Source organism: Myotis davidii, unplaced genomic scaffold (genome assembly GCF_000327345.1).
Source record: "Myotis davidii unplaced genomic scaffold, ASM32734v1 scaffold198, whole genome shotgun sequence".
Taxonomy (NCBI): Eukaryota; Metazoa; Chordata; class Mammalia; order Chiroptera; family Vespertilionidae; genus Myotis; species Myotis davidii.
Genome location: NW_006291485.1, coordinates 329,451 through 349,095, shown reverse-complemented (window position 1 = coordinate 349,095; position 19,645 = coordinate 329,451). Strand labels below are relative to the sequence as shown.

General features: G+C 51.2%; 1 protein-coding gene across 3 annotated transcripts in view; it reads right to left on the bottom strand.

Annotated features, from left to right (window-relative positions):
• CLU (clusterin) overlaps positions 1-17,221 on the bottom strand; it is an 18,813-nt gene extending 1,592 nt beyond the window's left edge. The window contains exons 1-9 of one of the 3 annotated variants that reach the window (XM_015564607.1): positions 17,110-17,217; positions 13,049-13,174; positions 10,900-11,048; positions 8,551-8,721; positions 6,390-6,801; positions 5,017-5,121; positions 2,136-2,365; positions 1,074-1,249; positions 592-837 (exon numbers count right to left, since the gene is read on the bottom strand). In XM_015564607.1, the coding sequence (XP_015420093.1) occupies positions 828-837; positions 1,074-1,249; positions 2,136-2,365; positions 5,017-5,121; positions 6,390-6,801; positions 8,551-8,721; positions 10,900-11,048; positions 13,049-13,142 (1,347 nt within the window). In that variant the 5' untranslated portion in view covers positions 13,143-13,174; positions 17,110-17,217 and the 3' untranslated portion in view covers positions 592-827. Of the gene's footprint in view, positions 1-591; positions 838-1,073; positions 1,250-2,135; positions 2,366-5,016; positions 5,122-6,389; positions 6,802-8,550; positions 8,722-10,899; positions 11,049-13,048; positions 13,175-16,847; positions 17,014-17,109 lie in introns of those variants that run through there. The other 2 variants (XM_006764761.2, XM_015564608.1) reach the window with 2 other exon arrangements.
• Between the last annotated feature and the right edge of the window lie 2,424 nt (positions 17,222-19,645).

Here is a 19,645-nt window from a genome sequence, read left to right as displayed (position 1 = left end):
CCCCAGTGGGTATCCTCACCCCATGGGGGTGTGACCAGCCTGGGTGAGGTGCTGAGGGCCGTTTTCAGGCTGGCCACACCCCCTGGCGACCCAAGCTCCCAGACTTTTTTTTCTTTTCTTTTCTGGGATTTATTTATCTTCTATGATTGAAACTTTGTAGCCTTGAGCGGAGCCCAGTGCTGGCCAGGGCAGGTGGGAGGCTTGGCTTCCTCCATCGCCTGGGGCAACCCAAGCCTCCTGCTCGCTCCAGCTCTGTGGCTGCCACCATCTTTGTGACAGAGTAGTGGAGTGATGGTTAATTTGCATATTATTGTTTTATTGGAGAATATATATATATGTATCTCTCTCTCTCTATATATATATATATAGATAGATAGATAGATAGATATAGAAAGAGAGAGAGAGAGAGAGAGAGATGAATCCTTCCATTGGGTCAACTTCATCATCACACTCCTTTTATTCTCAGCTCTACGATACCCCCATACTATTTTAGCCACTGATTTTTCTCTTCTACTTCTTCCTCTTTATTTTCTATAACAAAATGAAGGTGTGTGGGAGGGTAGAAAAAAAAACAGCAAAAGAAGAGGACACTCCAGAGCATACAGGCAGCTTTATTGAGTTAGTGGCATGCAGGGAAGTCCCTCCCCCATCAGCAGGCATTAGAGTGCGGGGTCCGGAGGGAGGAGAGGCTGGGCGGGGTCAGGAGGGCCCAAGGCTGGGGTCTGGTCACTTGGTGACATGCAGAGTTCTCCTCTGGGGGCCTGGGAGTTCTCTCAGGGGCAACAGGATTCAGACACCCCCATACCTGGAAAAGCAACCTTCACATTTCATTTCTCCCTGAAAAAAAAAAAAAAATGGAGGCAGGGGAGAAAGTGAGGGCTCTGTATTCACCAACACTCAAATTCTTACCAAACAAGAAAGAGCACCCTCCGAAGGAAAACTAGGGGTCTCGATGGTTTCCTGGCCTCCTGTCGGGACCCTGGCCGTCGTTCCCAGACTGGGTACCCGGCCTTTTTTGGCTCCCAGGGACCTGGGGGGCCCGGAAGGACCGTAGCTGAGACCTGCACACTCACCGGGTACTCTGGCGGTATTCCTGCAGAGCTTTCTCAGCCACAGTCTCCATAAACTTAGGATTGTGCATGGAGACTTCTTCTGGGACCGTCACGGTGATGGGGTCAGAGTCAAAGAGCGTCAGAACCACCTTCGTGAAACCGGAGGGAACGCTGGAGTCCGAACCGCGGGAAGCCACCTGGGCAGAGGGAGGGTGGGAGAAGGGCTGAGACAGCCGCCAAACTCCACCCGTTTCGCAACCAAAGTCAGGCCTAAATCTGGACACGCGTACACCTCACTGGAAAGCAATGCCCTGTTCAGAGGCACTTGGCAGGTGTAAATGGCACCGCAAAGGACCAGCCTGGGGGAGCCCCACGAGTGGAAGATGATTTCCAAGCCACCGTGTTTCCTTTGGGCAGCCACTGGCCTGGCTGAGGTAGAAAAGGAATCAGGGAAAGAAACTAGAGCCCTGGCTGGTTTGGCTCAGTGGATAGAGCGTCGGCCTGCAGACTGAAGGGTCCCGGGTTTGATTCCGGTCAAGGGCACATGCCCGGGTTGTGGGCTCGATCAGTGCGGGTGTGCAGGAGGGAGCTGATCAATGATTCTCATCATTGATGTTTCTCTCTCTTGCTCTCCTCCCTTCCTCTCTGAAATCAGTAAAAATATATTTTAAAAAAAGAAAATAGAAAGGTTCCCAGTGCTGGAGGGGAGCTTTTCATCATGGACACAGGAGGCTGCCCCAGTTCACGAGCGCCCAGCCCACACAGCAGGAGGGGCGGCTTCATGGAAAGAGCACAGGGTCCCAGCCAAACAGACAGGCTCTGTCACCCAGGTGAGGCACCTGTCAGTCATCTGGCCTTGACCAAGCTCTTGAGCCTCTCACTCTCCTCATCCATAAAACGGGGTCATGACATTGCACCCCTGGGCGATGAGGCTCCCAGACAATGATGCACATAAAGGTCGTATGTTTCCGGCCACAGGACCAACAATGGAAAGCGTAAGCCTTCCTCCCGTTTCGCCCCCAGGGAGGGCCACGTCCTCCTCTCCGGGCCGCACCTGGGGGCCCGGCTGCCGGGGAGACTCACCGTGGTGACGTGGAGGGAGTAGCGGTCCTCCCGCTGGGTGAGGTTGGCCAGCTGGGACACCCAGCTGAACTGCTCGTTGAGCTGCCTGAGCAGAGCGGAGGTGTTGAGCATCTTCTGCTGGTAGGACCGCAGCAGCTCGTCGTACTGCCTGGCCAACGTCTCCGCCAGCTCCAGGGAGCTGTTCAGCTCCTCGCGCAGCAGGGTCTGCGCGGGGTTGCTGCCCGAGCAGTCTGCCCCGAGACGGGACGGAAAACACGACAGGCCGCCACGTGAAGGGAAAGTCAAACAGGGAAGAAAAAAGAAAAAAAAAATGGGATGGAAATCAGTTCATGAAGCCAGGACCTAAAGCAGAGCCGGTTGCCGGTCCCCAAACCATCTGTCATCAGCCCGTGACAACATAAAGAGGTCACCCCAGAACATAGCCCAGCAGGTGGCTTCCTTCATTGAGAGAGCCTCATCCTGGAAAACCGTCAGTTGGACCACACAGTGTGCTTAGTGACATCGCTGGAGGCTGGGGGCGAGCGCAGCTGACCACACTCGGCAAAGCCTGGACCTCAGTGCTCCAGGCGCTCAGACCTAGGGCCACTCTGCTGTCCCCGTCCCCCCATGAGTCATTTCCGGAGATGGGGGAGCGGGGGGTGTCACATGGAGCTACCGTTTGTGTGGCACCCACCACGTACCAGATACCACATAAGTGCCTTGGATGTCCGTTATCTGTAACAATCGGGTGTATTCTAAGAGCCACCAATAATGAATATTTTTTTACCAAAAATGAAATGGAGACCCACACTTGCCTGAAGTTACAGAATAAACAATCTGTGGGACCAGAATTGAACCCGGGGCTTTAACTCCTAATCTTAGGTTCCTCCTATTCGGAGTCTGTGGTCTGGAAAATTCTCCAAGCTTGTCTTTTGGCCATAGCTGCAGAGTTGGAAATTCTGCCCCGAGACTTCATTTAGCAGAAGAGCAGCTGGTGGCTGGGGTCCTGGCTTCCCACCCACCCAGGTGGCTGGTCACCAAGTTCACCAGTGGAGCAGAGAAGATAGAATTCATTCTTTTTGGTGCCTCAGTGAGCGGCCACTGCAGGGTGCCAGATGGATAAGAGTTGGCAACTCCCCGCTATCTCTAAAAACTACTCTTTTATTTCTCTCCCTACATTTTAAAAAAATATTCCAAGGGGAGCACATCAAACGCAAATGAGTCAGGGGAAAGGAGATCTTTTCACACTAAAGAATGGTGATCATTTCTATTAAATGATTATATGTAATCCTTTTCATCAAATGATTGTATTGAATGTAATCATTGGTATTATAATCAAATAAATGTTGGGGGGGGGGCAAGAAACAGAATTACTAACAAGAAGCCAGGTTGGAAAAGACAGATAATAAATAACCTTAACTCTTTTACCAGGAAATAATTTAAAGACCAGAAAAGTCATTGAGAACAGAGACTCAGTCTAGAGAGGGTGGGGACTGACAGGAGTGGGGTAGCTACTGGCATCTAGTGGTTAGAGGCCAGGGATGCTGCTAACCTCCTACAGGGCACAAGACAGCCCCCAGCGACAAAGAATGATCTGGACTAAAATGTCAACATTGAAGAAGCTGAGAAATCCCAGTCTGGAGTTCCTGGGCAATGCCTGCTTAGATATTTGCAAGAACCTTAAATAAGAGGCCATCAGTGTCCCTCAGTGTAGAAAAGACGGTGGCTGTGTAGGTAAGCTGTGATCAGTGACCATGCAGGTCAGTGCCAGGGGTGCCAACCTGAGCCTAGGCAGCTGTGTGTCTTTTCTTCTGGCCTTAACATGACTAACTTTCTGGTGGCGAGGTGCCATGTCATTTATGCTATTCTAACGATGATATTGTGTGGGAATAGGCCAAGAAACATTGGGTATTCATCCATCAGTTTCCTATGACACTGGTATTTATTTCTGCAGTGGCTTCTAAAATGACAGGAATGGGGCTAGAATATTTAACCAGACTCTGAAGGCCTGCCCTGGCGAACACACACATATTAAATAAGAGCAAGGCCACCACGTTGATCCTTTATTTACAAGGGAAACCATTAACTCTTGCTGAGCACACACTATTGCGGGCCAAAAAGTTTCTAGATGCTTTTAGAGCTGTTATCTCAAAGCAGGAAGAAACTAGCCACTGTCCAGATCTGATAAAGCCAAGGGAACGATTTCCTTTGCCTCGGAGATCAACCCACCAGAGGCAATGGGACCACCATCACTGACCCACGGGTGGCTAAGGGACCGCTATCATTGGCCCAGGGGTGCTGAAGACAGACCCCAAAGTGCTGGTTAAGAGCACATCCAAACACTAAGGTCCCCCACATGGATGTCCTGTAATTTTACTTAACCTTTCTTTGATCGAGTTTCTACCTCTGTAAGATAGGGACATTCATTATACCCAACTCAGGGTCATTTTGAGGAAATTAGTAACTGTTTGCAAAGTGTGTAGAACAGTACCTGGCACATGGTAGGTGTTTGCTAAACCGAAAACATACTATTTAAAATGTCACCGTCTGCAGGAGAAAACGAGGATGTCTACTATGCTTGGCCCTTGGGAAAAGAATGATGGGGAAATCAAAGATGATGGCTTTTCAAAAAAGCATAACAGCCCCTCCCATGACCTCCTGTTGGCCATGTGCTGGATGACTTGGTGGGCACTTTATATAATAGTATATTATCCAATTCCCGGTTTCAGGGGCAACTCTGCATCCTAACCCTTGTCTACAGATAGGGGCCCAGGCGGAAGAAGGCAAACAACCTCCCCTGGTGCCACAGCCAGAAAGCAGCAGAGCTGAAACTCGAACTCCCATCATCTGACCAATAAAGGCAGCCCCACTGAGGTACCAGGTGCAAGGCTCCCAGACTTACCCACTGACAAGATCTCCTGGCACTTGGCACACTGGTCCTTCATCTTCAGGCACCCCGTAGAGTTGTGACGTATCTCCTTGCATATGGTGCGGTTATCGTTGTTTTCTGGAGACACACAGGGGAAGGGGGAGTCATGCTGAAGGACCATACAGGGCAATACAGTGATGGGCCACCCCCATGTCCCTGACCCCTTCGACACTACTGCTTGGCCCTTTGAGCTGGTTCTGCAGGCAGAGCAGGTTGGAGTTGGCCTGCAGATACAGGCCTCTGATCAGGGATCCCTGCAGAAGGACAAGGAGGTAGTTCCCAGGGTTTCCCCAGCTAGGTATGCCGCTCCCCCTCCCCAGCCCCCCGCCACCATCTCCCCCGATGAGCCCTCTCTTGTCTCAATACTCCCCTATTTGTACTTCTCTTTGGCATCATAACCCATCTTGCTCTGCGTTTAAGTGACTCATTTCTCTCCCCCTAGCGAGTCAGCAAGCCCCTTGAAGGCCAGAATGGGATCCTCCTTTCAGACTCCTTATAACACAGAACTCCCCCCATTATGGATACGCAGTAGATGCTGGTTCGATTCAACACCCTCTTCTATTTCCACATCATTTGAAGCCAAACTTGGTGCCAGTCAAACTATAGCCTTTAGGAGATGGTGTAGGCCTGTGGTCGGCAAACTGCGGCTCTTTGGCCCCTTGAGTGTGGCTCTTCCTAAACCTTAGGAGTACCCTAATTAAGTTAATAACAATGTACCTACCTATATATTTTAAGTTTTAAAAATTTGGCTCTCTAAAGAAATTTCAATCATTGTACTGTTGATATTTGGCTCTGTTGACTAATGAGTTTGCCGACCACTGGTGTAGGCCAACCAATATCTATTGGTTCAATGAAGGAAGTCATTTCTGAAAGTATGGGCTTTTCATGTCCATATCAGACTTCATTCAAAAAATATTAATTATGTGCCCATTCTCTACCAGACCCTAAGGTTATAGCCATGAACAGCTTTCTTAAGACTAAATAATTTGTCGCCAATATATACATGGCATCCACAGACAACCACCTGGGTTCCCAAGAGAAAGGGGTCTGGTTCTCTAGAGGCAGGAGTCAATCCGATATCCAACAGTTGCTGGAAGGGGCATGGTAAACTCCAAGTCCTGCAGAGCTAGATCTGACCAGGTCCCATTTTACCAGCTGCAAAACTTTGGATACAACCCTCCATCTCTTTGTCGCTGTTTTCTCCTCCTTAAATGGGGTTAATACCACCTTTACAGGGTTGCTGGAGGGGATCAAGACGACGCATACCAAGTTCTTAGCATCTAATGGGTTTTTCAACAAGTTGCTGTTCCCATCCCTTCTTAGGGGGAAGGAGACATCTTTCTAACCTTCCGGGAATTCTATCATTGGAAACTCGAAGAGAGGTTCCTGGAGTTGGCTATCCATGGTCTGCTGAGCCTGGTGTATCATGTCAAAGAAGGGTCGGAACATGTCCTGGAAGTTTGGGATTCCAAACATGGGGAAAGACATTAAGTTTCGGGCAAAGCGGGTCTTGGGATTGAAGAAGAGAGGCCTCCTTGGGGATGAGCCGAAGGGTGAAAAGGGGTAGGGATCCAGGGATTCCCGGTTGAAGAAACTGCTGTGGAAAAGTTCATCCATAATACTGGACATCTTTTCGAATCTGTCCTCCATGGTGTCCAGTACGTGGGCCTGCTGCCGGTCATTCTCCAGCAGGGAGTCGATGCGGTCACCATTCATCCAGAAGTAGAAGGGAGAGCTCTGGTTCAGGAACTCCTCCAGCTGCGGCAGGCAGAATGCGGAACAGTGAGGAGAAGCTCACGAGGGTCCCAACCTCCTGCACCTCCCTCTTGTTGAGACGGGTCAGGTCCCGCTCCTCCTCACTGCGCTTTGGTCTCCACGGAGTCACACAGCATGTGACTGAAGGCCCCCCTGAGACTGTCTCCCTGGTTTCTGAACTGTCAGGCCAGTGCCCTTCCAGCCTACCCATCCCAACAGAGTTTAGGAAGACCCGTGAGGCTCTAGAGCAGTGGTTCTCAACCTTCCTAATACCGTGACCCTTTAATACGCCGGGTACTTGTATGTGGGTGTATTTTTTTTTGCCTGCCCCTCTGGGGAGGGGGCCTAAGTCGACAGGTGGACCTCCCCCAAAGAGTCCTGGACTGGGAATGGGCGCAGGCCAGGCTGAGCTGCCCCCCCCCCCCGAGTGCACAAATTTTTGTGCACCGGGCCTCTAGTTGTAATTTAAATATCTGATATGCGATGTGTGTTTTCCGAGGGTTGCGACCCACAGGTTGAGAACTGCTGCTCCAGAGTCACAAGGCTCATCACTTGAGACTATCTGTGGTTTTCTTTGGCCGCTAATGATCCCCACCCCTGCTCAGCCAAAGACCAATTGGTATGTCTTCAGTGAGTAGCAAAATTTGAGTCCCGATTAACGAGGCTCACAGGGAAGGATGGAATCCACATTAATGTACTAAAAATCCTTAATTCCTTCCATCTAAGTGGACACAGGGCTGTGCCATACTATGACGTGATTTATGTAATCCAGCTAATAACTGCTAGATAAGAGTCTTCTAAGAGGTGGCAAATACCTGGCACGGGTGCTTTTCGTGACTGTATTCCTGCACTTATCGCAGACTTTACCAATTGATAATGGCACTCTGGGTGCAAATGCAGCCAGAACTACTCAATTGCATCTGTGAAATGAAGCTGTGGCATTTTAATTATAAGAAAAATATTTATTTGGTTTTTGACCCTGTCTAACAAAGAGCTCCTAAAACCCTTTGAATTTCCTATGATGAGAACAATAAAGGTATCTTTTATGATTTTAATGAGGTGACTTTTAGAAAAAAACTCATAAGGATGAAAGCTGGGGAAGAGAACCTTGATTAGAAGCTTGAAACTTTCAGTCCCACACTCTGATTTCTGGGGAGGGGAGAGGAGCTGGAGGGTGAATCAATCTCCAATGGCCAATGTTGCTGATGTTAATGAAGCCTCCATGAAAACCCCAAAGGACAAGTTCCCAGAGTGTGTGGGGTTGTTGAACACACAGAGATGTGGAGCGAGTGGTGCACCTGGAGAGAGCGCGGGAGCTACCTGCCCCTTTCCCCTGCCCTATGCATCTCTCCCATTTTGGCTGTTCCTTTTATAATAAACCTGGAATCTAAGAAGTAAAATGTTTCTCTGAGTTCCATGAGCCACTCTAGCAAATCAATTAAGGAGGGGGTTGTTGAAACCTCCAATCTATAGCGCAACAGTCAGAAGCACAGGTGACAACCTGGACATGTGATTAGCACCTGAAGGGGGTGTGGGACAGTCTTGTGGGACTGAGTCCTTAACCTATGGAATCTGAGGCTATCTCCAGGTAGATAGTATCAGAATTGAGTTGGATTATAGGACACCCAGCTGGTGTGGGAGAACTCGCACACGTTGGAATTGGGTGTAGAATAACAGAAGCACGTTTCACCAGGGTCTCCCCATTCCCCACTCAGAGCCTAGGCTGCACTCCACAGCGCTTCCCCATTTCACCTGGCGGCCAACCAGCCCTGAGCTGCTCCTGCAGACGCGCGCGTAGAACTTCATGCAGGTCTGCTTCAGACAGGGCTTACACTCCTCCCAGAGGGACATCATGGTATCATTGCACACTTCCTGGGACGCCTTCAGCTTCATTTCAGTATCCTTGGTATCAGTTAGGGCATCCTACAGCAGGACACAAAGCCAGGTTAGCCATGCAGAACTCACAGGCTGCACCCTCCCCCAGCACGCCCAGTGATGCTGGGCCCTCCACCCAGGCCGACTTCCCACATCTGGCCACACGGTGTGCTCATTTCCACCCCAGCTCTGGCTCCCGTGTTCCCTCTCCCTTGCCCACCTAGCTTTAAAGATCCTTTCATCTTCAAAACCCAACTGTTCCTTAGTCCTCCCCGGCCAGTAGACCCTGTGTGGTCATCTCCTTCTCTGACACACACTTAGAGTCTCTACCCCAGGATTTGCCTCTCACTTATCCTTCGCTTTCTATGCTCAGCTTCTGGTGTCTAAAGGTCATCATCCAAAGCGCCTGGAGGCTCCCTGGATCTTAGAATCTGTTGGGACCATGGCCCCTGGCATGCAACCGGAATAGGCCAGCTTTCAAAGTCAGCACGATCACCCAAACTCTCTAATGTGCCCCTGTCATCTGACCCCATAGTTTTATACGAATTTATGCCAAGGAGTTCCTGCAATAAAGGAAAAATCCTTATGCCTAAAGATCTTTGTTTCCATATGGGTTTATGGCAAAAAACAAAGAAACAAAACAACCAACAACCTAGAATTCATTCAGATGTAAAACTAGGGGACAAGTTAAGCGAATTGTGGGACATACGAAGGGTAGATACGTACAGCACTCCAAGGGATGTTTATGTTAAGTTGCAGTAGTACAGTAAGCATTTTTCATGTTAAAAATTCCTGATTTGTCAAAAAAGCATAGAGGGAAATAAATAGTAAGAAACAGACCAAATGTTAACAGTGAATTGTCCGTAAGTATAAGGATCACAGAAAATCTTTTCCTCCTCTGCTTTCCTATATTAAAATCTTGATGAATGAGTGTGTTACTCTTCAAAGAAGAATGAAGTAGAGCATGAAGGCGCTCTGAGGGTCTGACCAGGAGGCGTTCCCTGCTCTGTGCTGGGGAAAGCCGCCTTCCACTGAGCCCATTCGCAAAGCGTCAGCTCTGCTGGTCACCTCCTTCCTTTCCGGTTCACATAGTCTTCAACTAAGAAGTAAATGGAATCCTTTTTCCAAACTTGATGAGCTTTATTATAAAATCTGGATTGTCAAATATCAAACTCCAACATTAACCCAAAAAATTTGAGAAGGAGACTTGCCCCTCCCACATGAGCGGCGTGAGGACTCTCATAGAATGGTGAGGATGAACACTGAGGCCGGGGACGGACACAAAATCTCAAAGAAAGTGAGAGCTCCACCCGGGGCCAGCATTTCCGTAAGTGGCTCCCATGAAATGGTGCTAAAAGCTGTCAAGAAAAAGAAAACTGGGCTTCCTGTTCAACTTGATTGGAAAAACACTGGGCTGAATGAAGTTACATAGATTTTTCTTCTTTTTTTTAAAATTGTTGACACTATCACAGATGTCCCCCGCTCTCCTCTTGCCCCCCACCCTGGTTTTTCCTACATAGGATGCTCTACTGCAGAACTTTCCAGAGCCTTTAAAATGCTTTTACTATGCATTATGGATCATGAAGGTGGCAGGTGGCCCGATCTTAGCATCTCCTTCATTAGGGGTAGGATGGCAATGGGAGTAGATTTTTAGGGTACCCTTAAGAAGACTCTTGATTTTTTAAAATAAATTGTTCATTGAATTATAGCGTTTTAGTTCTGTTGACTCATTAAGCGCAGCCTAGAGCTACTAAGTTCACTATTGGACTTAGCTGTTTCTTTTATGAAGCAGTTCAGAACTCTAGAAAGACATTGAGGCAACAGTGTGCCTGCCTTAATCCCAAGGTATCGCCCCTACTAGATACGCTTTCTGAAAGTAGGGCGCCTTCTCCCTCCTACCCCATGACAGACCATATCCAAAGCCTACCTCAGAGCGTGCCCATAGTCAGGGTTTGGAAAAATCTATTGAAGTGAATCTGGGTATCAGGCCCTGAGCCAGGCTGGTAACAAAAGCAGATCCAAGATCTCACCCTTTGAGGCTTTCAAAAGCAAATAAACCCTCCCTATTTCTTAACCACGGTCCCAGTGTCAGGTGACACAGCCCTGGAAAGACAGAGGGCCAACATGGCAACCCAACAGGACACCCAGGAGAAGCCAGGACCCCTCCCTGCCCCCTTCCAGCAGGGGGCGTCAAAGCGGGGCCACGGGCGCCGGGCTCTTCCTTACCTCTTTCTTCTTCTTGGCTTCTTCCAAGCTGATGAGCAGTGACTTGCGCTCATCGTTGGTGTGGTCTATTAGAGACTTGATGTGTTTCACCTCCTTGAAGGCATTTTTAATTTCCTTATTAACGTACTTACTCCCCTCGGTGGACATTTCTGCAAGAGAAGGGCAGGGAAGTAGAATGAGGCCAGAGGAAGAGACGGCACTGGGGGATATGAGCCTGGACCAGCTGGAATGGTCAGAAAGGCAGTGGGTGCAGGGGCTTCCCGGCAGGAACCCCCTGGCAGGCAGCCTTGGGGCCCCAGCTTTCCCTGACTCAGGTTCCCATCACAGGGCTCCCTGTGGACCCAGAGTCCTGGAATCCAGGGCACCAACTGTTCACAAACACAAACCCTCGGGTGTGGGGAGCCAGCACGGCCATGGCACACTCAGCCCCAGGGCGCCTGATGTGCCATGCCAGCTCAGCCTGGTTCAGTGACCCTGACTGGGGGGGTGGGAGGGGTGAAAGGCTTAGAAAAAACAGACAAGAGAATGGAAGCTGGGTCTCGGTGGGACGCTGCTCCCTGATGAGGAGACAGCGCCTGCACCCACAAGCCGTGTCTTTATTTGATAGCAGATGCCACGAGGCAGAGGAGGGGCGAGATCAAGATGTTAACAACATTCTCGTTGGTTTCAACCCTACTCAACTACATGCACCTGAACTCTATCACACAGGCACGTGGGGCCACATGTCAGGCTATAGCAGTGGTTCTCAACCTTCTGGCCCTTTAAATACAGTTCCTCATGTTGTGACCCAACCATAAAATTATTTTCGTTGCTACTTCATAACTGTAATATTGTTCCTGTTATGAATCATCATGTAAATATCTGATACACAGGATGGTCTGAGGCGACCCCTGTGAAAGGGTCATTCGACCGCCAAAGGGGTCGCGACTCACAGGTTGAGAACCGCTGAACTATAGGTTCAAGCTCACAACTATAGCTGTTGGCTAATTGTGCTGGGAAGGCTCTGCCCTCCAGCTGGGACTTGCACGTGGCAACGAGAGGACTGTGTCTCTCCTCAGTCCAAGGCTTGAACCTGTCCAAAACACTGGAGCCGCGCCCCATACTTGGGGCAGGCACACCCCAGAGGAGGGACAGAGGCACGAACTCCCTTCGGGCTGCACGCCGAGCCTGCCCAGCCGCAGAAGAAAATTTCCGAGGGAAAAAAGAAATCCTGGAAGAGTAAGCGCTCACACATCGAAATGGGAAATGTTGTTCTCTTGGATATAAGTCTTTCTGGAATTCAGTTTCACCAAACATCTGAACTTCTTTTCTCCAATTCATAGTGATGGAGACCCAAAGATGAACTAATAGCACTGCTCCTCACGGAGACTGTGACCAAGACATAACACCATGTGACAAATGCACGGAGACGATGTCACCGAAGCACCAGCCCCAGGGCAAGGGCTGAGCCAGACACCTCATGTGCGTGTCCTTTAACCCCCGGCCCTCTCATCGTCCGCACTGCACAGTGAGGTCACAATACCTGCCCAGGCTGACACAGCAGGGGAGCGGCAGGGCCAGACTCATACCCGGGTCTGATCTCAAGACTGGGGTTTGTAACTACTACCCAGAGGGCCGCTCGGCTAGGAGGATGAGAGTGGGCTGGAGGGAGGACGGGTTTTAGGAGAAGAGGGGACCACCAGCTGGGCTCTGAAGGATGACAGCTTCCCTTTAAACCATAATTCTCCTTCCCTACGAGCAGAGAATACGGAGCGTGGGTTCCTGGGTGGGAAGGTGGAGATACATGTACTAAATGCTACGAAACTCAAAAACGGGAGCTCCCCAAAGACTCAAATGGTCCAGGCTTTGTGGACCTTCATGGAGGAGGTGTGGGTACCGGGCTGTACAGACTGGAAAGGGAACCGGCGAATGAGACCCAGCAGCCAGAAGAGGCCGGCGATACACCTAAAGATGCCTAGAAGCCAACCTGACCACAAAGAGCCTGGGCTAGGTGGCCGGGGGGCAGGGGGCGGGGGGGAAGAGGCTCAGAGAGGGGCAGGGCCCAGCAAACCTGACTTCATGCACAGGATAAAGTGGCCTTTAACCCTTGGGGCCCTGTTAGGGAAGGAGTGTGCACAGGGGAGCGGGGGGAGGCCTCTGGTCTACTCACCCTGGAGCTCTCTCTGTGAGACGGCCGGCGCGCCCAGCACCTGCCCATTCTCCCAGGTCATCAGCAGCCCCACCAAGAGCAGCAGAGTCTTCATCTTGCCTCCGATTCTGGACTCTCAGCACGACTGTTTGTGGAGAACAGGAGACTGTCATGGTAATGGCTAGACAGTCTGCCGGTTTCTGGCCCAGCCTGCCGCCCGCAGCGGCTTCCCAGGAGCCCCGCAGAGGCCTGGCCACGAGCTATCCCCTCTCAACTGGCACTGCTTCATTTCTACCCCCGGGAAAGTGGGGAGAAAATATCAGACTTGACAATGGACATTTTCAAAAGAAAGTGGAGGCAGTGGGTACAGGGAGGAACCGCAAGACAGCAGCCCAATACAAAAGAAACCAGGGTTCTGGAGTCAGCGCCCTGGGCTCAGGTCCAGGCCTTCCTCCCTACCTCCTGCTTAGTAGCTAAATATGCCTGAGCAAGACGCACACACTTTCTGCACCCAGAAAGGGGTCTATCTGAGGGTACCTGCTCATATGAAACAAACCCTGAAAACACCGCTTTTGGATCACTCAGCGGGCCCTCTCCTGTCCCTCCATCGAGGGGGGACTGCCTCCCAGAGCCCCACCGCCCCCAAGGGCATCACTAACCTGCCCCAGCAGGCATCACCAACCAATCACAGCACATCTCCCCACTGCGCCTCAGCACCACCTAAAACTGGTTTAAGTGTCTGAGGCACCGATGGCCAACCCTTTGGGTTGGCGCAAGAGAATAAATCCATTTGTCATCCCCAGTGTGGGTATAAACAAAGAGCGGAGCCAGGAAGGAAAGAAAACTGTCTTCAGGAAGTAGATAGGGAAGGGCAACGTCAAAGGCTTAACACTGGGACGAAGGGGTGCTGGGGCCCTGATGCCTCCCCAGGAGCAGTCCCTCTGCGAGGACATGGCCTCCGCTCTGCCAGGCCCTTCCACGTGGCCTCGTCCCTCTAATCCACAGCAGGGTGCCCTGCCAAGGTGTTCCTGCCACCACTCTGGGCCGGCTGCCCTGAGCCTGGGGACAGCCGGTCTTACATAATAGACCCTTTCCCAGAAGCTGAAGTTGTTGCATAAACAGACACCCCTCCCCCCTGTAACCTACCTCCCACCAGCTGCTTATCCGAACGCACCCATTTCCCACAACAGAACGGGGAGTGGGGTGCCCCCTTCCTGAAGTTGTGCACATTCAAAAGTTGTGCAGGCCCATCTGGGATGCGTGGCGGAACATTCCTAAGGCAAGCCTCTCCAGGAAAGTAATTAGTAGGGCAGCCGATGGTGGTTCCCCAACCAACTGCACAAAGCGCATGAGCATCACGGAGGGAAGAGTGGGTCCTCGCCTTTCCCGAAGACAGGTGGGCGGCCGAGCCAGGGCGTGGTGTCGGGCCCGCAGGCAGGTCCGGGTCTAACAAGCTCTGCCCTAGCTGCTCACTGAGGCCTGAGACGCCTGAAGCAGGGACAGAGCCTTTGTCACACCAGAGAGAGAAAGGCAGCAAAATATACCGTTCCAGGCGAGGCCCCTGGTAGCAATGACTTCCGAGAAGTCCAGAAGACAGGGCCTTGGGCCCTGAAGAAAGGGGAGGGAGGGTGACGAAAGACAAGAGCACTGGATGAGGAGTCCAGAAACCCAGCAGCCAGTACAGGGTCTCCCAACTGGAGCCTGGGCTTCATGGGGAGCCATTGACGTCAGAGCCCGGAAAAAGATCCGTCTTCTGCTCAATCCCTCTGCTCCAGAGAAAGAATGGGGCTCCCCAAGGCCCCCAGCAGGCTTGTGGCAACCCCAGGATGAGAACCCAGCTCTCCTGAACCCCTAGTCCAGTGTTCTTTCCTTGACACCAAGTCACTTAAGTCTCTGAGCCTCAGTTTCTTCGTCTGTGAAACGGACCTGATGTAGACCTCAGAGATGTGAATGTGTTCTGTAAACACAAGGTCTTATAGGACCACAGTGAGTTCCGACTACTTCACAATTGGATGTAGGACCAAGTGTGAGCACTGGCAGGGCCATCAGGGGAGTGGGGGCAGGTGGCCGTTTGGAGAGGTGCAGAGGAACAGAAGTGGACACACAGAGGCCACCTGTGGTCCCTCCCTGACTGTGTGGCTTTGCCTTAGTGAAACGACCTGCTACTTTTGAGCACCTATGAATCACCGAAGAGCAGGGGGTGGGTCTTGTTATAACACTGATTCTGAATCTGCTTTTCTAACAAGCATACAGGTGATATTGATAATGCTAGTCCCAGGACAGCGTGAGAACAGTGGTTGCACGGCTACCGGCCCTCTCTGTCTTTTTTAAAAATTTACTTATTGATTTGAGAGAAAGAAACATCATTTTGTCTCTCCACTTCTTTATACATTCATCAGTTGATTCTTGCACGTGCCCTGACCAGGAATCGAACCTGGAACTGTGGTGTATGGGGATAATGCTCTACCAGTGGTTGACAAACTCATTAGTCAACAGAGCCAAACATCAACAGTACAACGAATGAAATTTCTTTTGAGAGCCAAATTTTTAAACTTAAACTATATAGGTAGGTGCATTGTTTTTAACTTAATTAGGGTCCTCCTAAGGCTTAGGAAGAGCCACGCTCAAGGGGCCAAAGAGCCGCATGTGGCTCGCGAGTCGCAGTTTGCTGACCACGGCTCTAACCAACAGAGCTAGCCGGTCAGGGCCACACCTGCCCTCTTTTTGCACCTCCCCTCTCATCTCCTGGCCCGGGCTCCTGTCTGGCAACTGCTCTGATTAGACAAGTCGCCCAAAGCCCTCTTTTCCCCACCCTTACCTGGCAGCCTTTCCCCAGGCAGGGCTTACCCACCCAGAGGGAGCCTGGGGAAGGCTTGGGGATCTAATCAAAGCTTATACACCACAGGGCTTAAAGCTCAAGGCCCAGGCTCCTACTCTACTTCCTCCACGAGGGCAGAAAACTAAACCGAAAAAGGAAAATAAGAAAATAATTCACCTGTAATTCACACCATCCAGAGGCAAATATTACCTCTGTGGTATCTTTCCTTCTATTTCCCATGCATTTGCATACCATCAGATTCTTTACATCCACTAGATCAACTATTCTTTAAAAGTAGGAATCTGCTTGTGGATGCATAATAATAGAGTCCATTTTCTGATATGCTCTGTGTTGCTATCCCACCAGACTAGACATTTAAGTTGTAATTCCCCACTATTATAATGAACACTGTCACGGGCATCCTTTTATTGTAGCTGCACCTTTAAATTCCTAATCTTTCTCTTTAAAAAAATATTAATAACAATCAGCTTCTCTTTTTAAAAATTAGGTCCAGAAATTCTGGAAGGTCAAGTGGCTCTGGTTCTAATCTCTGTTCTGACACCTCCCTGCTGTTTACCTTTGGAGAAGGCCCTGCGCCTCTCTAGGCCTCACAGTTTCAGCTATAAGATGAGCCGGTTGAGTCAGACGTCTGACGTCTGATGGGGGTTCAGTGACTCTCCTCTGCTGTTCCCTGGCGCATTCGGAAGCAGAGAGAGTAGGATTTATGTGGTTGTAACACAGACTTCAATCAAAACCTCATACTCATAAGCACACTTCCCTGAGAACTAGAAAACTCTGAAGCAAACAAGGTGACTCACGCACGCCAGCTGGCAACACCCCTGGAGATGGTACCTTTCCAAGGAAGATGCTGCAGAAAGGCCCCAGGTGCAGGCAGACGCTGCCGCTCATCAGCCTGGGCCTCTGGCAATTAGACGGCGGTTCTCCCAGTCTCGGCTTCCCCCAGCTTTGCAAAAAGAGGCTCCTTACACCTGTCCTACTTACCCACACCATTGTGATTGCAGCTAATGGGCCGGATCCCAGCCGCTGCACCCCCCAGCGAGCTGGCCTTCTGCCCCGCTGCCTGGTGACAGGGCTCCGGCTGCCTATCTTCTCAGACTCCCTCCGCTGCATCCATAGATCGGTTCTGACACCCCTAGGACTACTAGCGACCGTCCTCTCCTCGCCTGCCTGCCACCCCGCCCGCCCATCGGTCCTCGGCCCGGAGCGGCTCTGCGCAGGGGTAGGGAAGGTGGGGACCTCTCACCGCTCAGTGGTGCCCGTGCGCTCCTCCTGGCGACGCGGCGTGGTAAGCACCGCGCGGCGCCGTATTTATAGGGCTCTGCCTCGTATACACCCTCTTCGGGGCTGGCTGCAAACCTGCGTGACTCACGCCCAAAGAATGCCGGGGAATGCACGGGAGCTTTCTGGAAGCTGGCGCGGGAGGGGGTGCGGGGGTGCACGGGTGCGGGGGTGAGGAGATCCGGTGCAGCGCCCGGCCTGGGGCGCGGGGAGGCGCAGCGGCGCCGGGAAAGACCGCGCAGTCTCTAGGGGAGACAGGCCCGGGAGTGCGCCGGCACGGCTCCCCCGAGACTCAGAGCTGGAGGACAGCGCCCCTGAGGGGCCAGCTCAGCGCCCCTCTCCTCAGGGTTCCTGGTATCCACTGTGCTCCTGGCTGTTCCCCGTCCAAATTAAACACCGCAGTTCTGCAGCCCTATTAAATGTTAATCTTTCCTATTGAACATAGGCCACTCCTCTTGTTTCATTTGAGGTAGAAAAGAAGATTAATAATAAATCCTACTCTTACAACCACATAAATTCTACTCTTTTGGGGGTGAGGGGTGTTATGCCAGAGAAGAAAGCATGAAGCACTGACTTCCCGAACCATCCAGGTGACGGGCTGGCCAGGAGGAGGCAGAAATATGTATAGAAGGATAAACATAGCATTTATTTGGGGGAACCGGGCCTTCCTGGCTCCTGGATCGCTGGCCTTTAAGCAAGTATTGTCCCCATCCACTTGGGACCCAGACAAGCAGGGTGGGCTGCATGGGAGTGGAACCCTGCACCCACACTTGGTTTGGTGCACTATCCCTGCAGCCTTCCAGTTCTTAACAGCCCTGAACAAGGGCCCCCACATTTTCATCTTGCACCAAGCCTCAAAAATCACCAGTCCTGTTTCCCAAGGGGCTCACTTGTCTCCCTACGTCCCAAGTTCCTTCTTCCAGGAGGAAGCTTTTATCTAGACTTTCTGTCCAGGGATGTGATGGGGGACAGAGGGACCGGAGCCATCGCGGTACCCCTGACAAAGAGGGAACCCACCCAGAAACCCCTCAGATATGGCTACTTCTTAGAGAAGAAGCAGAGCCACCCCTTCCGGACCACCGGGATGTGTGAGTGCCAGGAGAGAGGTCAAGGGGCTGGAGATGGATCTCTCACTCGTGGGGGGAAGATGGGAGGGCTGGGCGGGTGTGGGCAGCCTCGTGTGAGTGGCCGGCTTTGAAAACCATGTGAGATGAAAGGGTTCAGAGGAGAGCTGTATAGTCAGGGGCTGGTTTTCCTGTTTGTAATTCTGGAGGTACAGCTTGAGACCCAGGCACTGGTTGCCCAAAGTCTAGGGGCCACTAGGACCCCACCCCTCTTCAGGAGGGAACCTGGAGAAAGCTTCTGGCCCTGGGAAGAAGGAAGGAACCTGAACATGGAATCCTGACCATAGTCTCAGCTCTGCACTGAGGGGCTGGGTGACCTTGGACCAGTCACTTTGCCCTCAGGGGTTCTGTTCATTCTGGACCAGGGATGGGTGGTCCTGAATCTGTTTTGTATCATCTCTAAGGTCCTCCCTGCCCCCTCACCTGAGACAATGCCAAGTGTGAGAAGATCATCAGCCCAGAAGAAGAGAAAAATCCAGTGAAAATTTGGAGCAGTATTTCTTCCTGGAGGGTTTATTTTCCTTTAAAAGAAAAAAAAAGTCTAATGGTCAGTAACAGCTACATTTTCTCTGGACACTGCCTCCTCCTCACAGTGTCAATGCCTGAGGCCAGAAGAATTGTTTCTGAGCGCGCTTCTTGTAACTTTTCTGTTCTCTGCCTCCGCCAGCATCTGGCACAGGAGGCATAACTCTGCGATAATTATATTTTTAAAAGTGGAACTTTGGAGGACAGGCAAGAAGATCTGCCTTAGTCAGCTGAAGTAGGGGAAGGGAGGAGGGGGAGAAGGGACGAGGAGAAAATAACATAATTCACAGCCAACACTGTGGTCTCCTGGGAATGATGACTTGATTACTCTGGCTGCAAGGCAAACAGGGCCCAGAAGATTTAATTTTAAGGGGAAAAGTGTGAATTTTGAAACGCATAAATGCATCCCTGGATTACGACTGTTCTAAGGAAACCACAGAGGTCCACTAGTTCAGCCCTCACACAATTCCTAACCTCCCTGCCCTGTCGTTGCTTGCCCTTTGACCTTCTGGACCTTGCCTCTCTTGCAGCCAGGGGCTCAGCCCTGGGCCTGCCCATACCAGAGAGGACTGACCACAGCCCCGAGCAGGACCACGTGTCCCTTGCCCAAACACTCTAGATTAGCTCTTCGTTACCTGCTGAGTCACTTGGCTGATTCATTACAATTCATCATCTTTTTGGCAATGCTGCTTTGAAATCATTCTTCTCCCATGTGGATGTAGGCAGTCATGTTTGGGGTTTTTAGCCTTGATTTTTTTTCTTGGGGAGCCAGCGCTGGGAAGGGGGGAGGAGGAAAGTAAAGAGCCTTACGTTTGTCTGTCTCTTTATGCGTAACCCACCACCTCTCCCCTC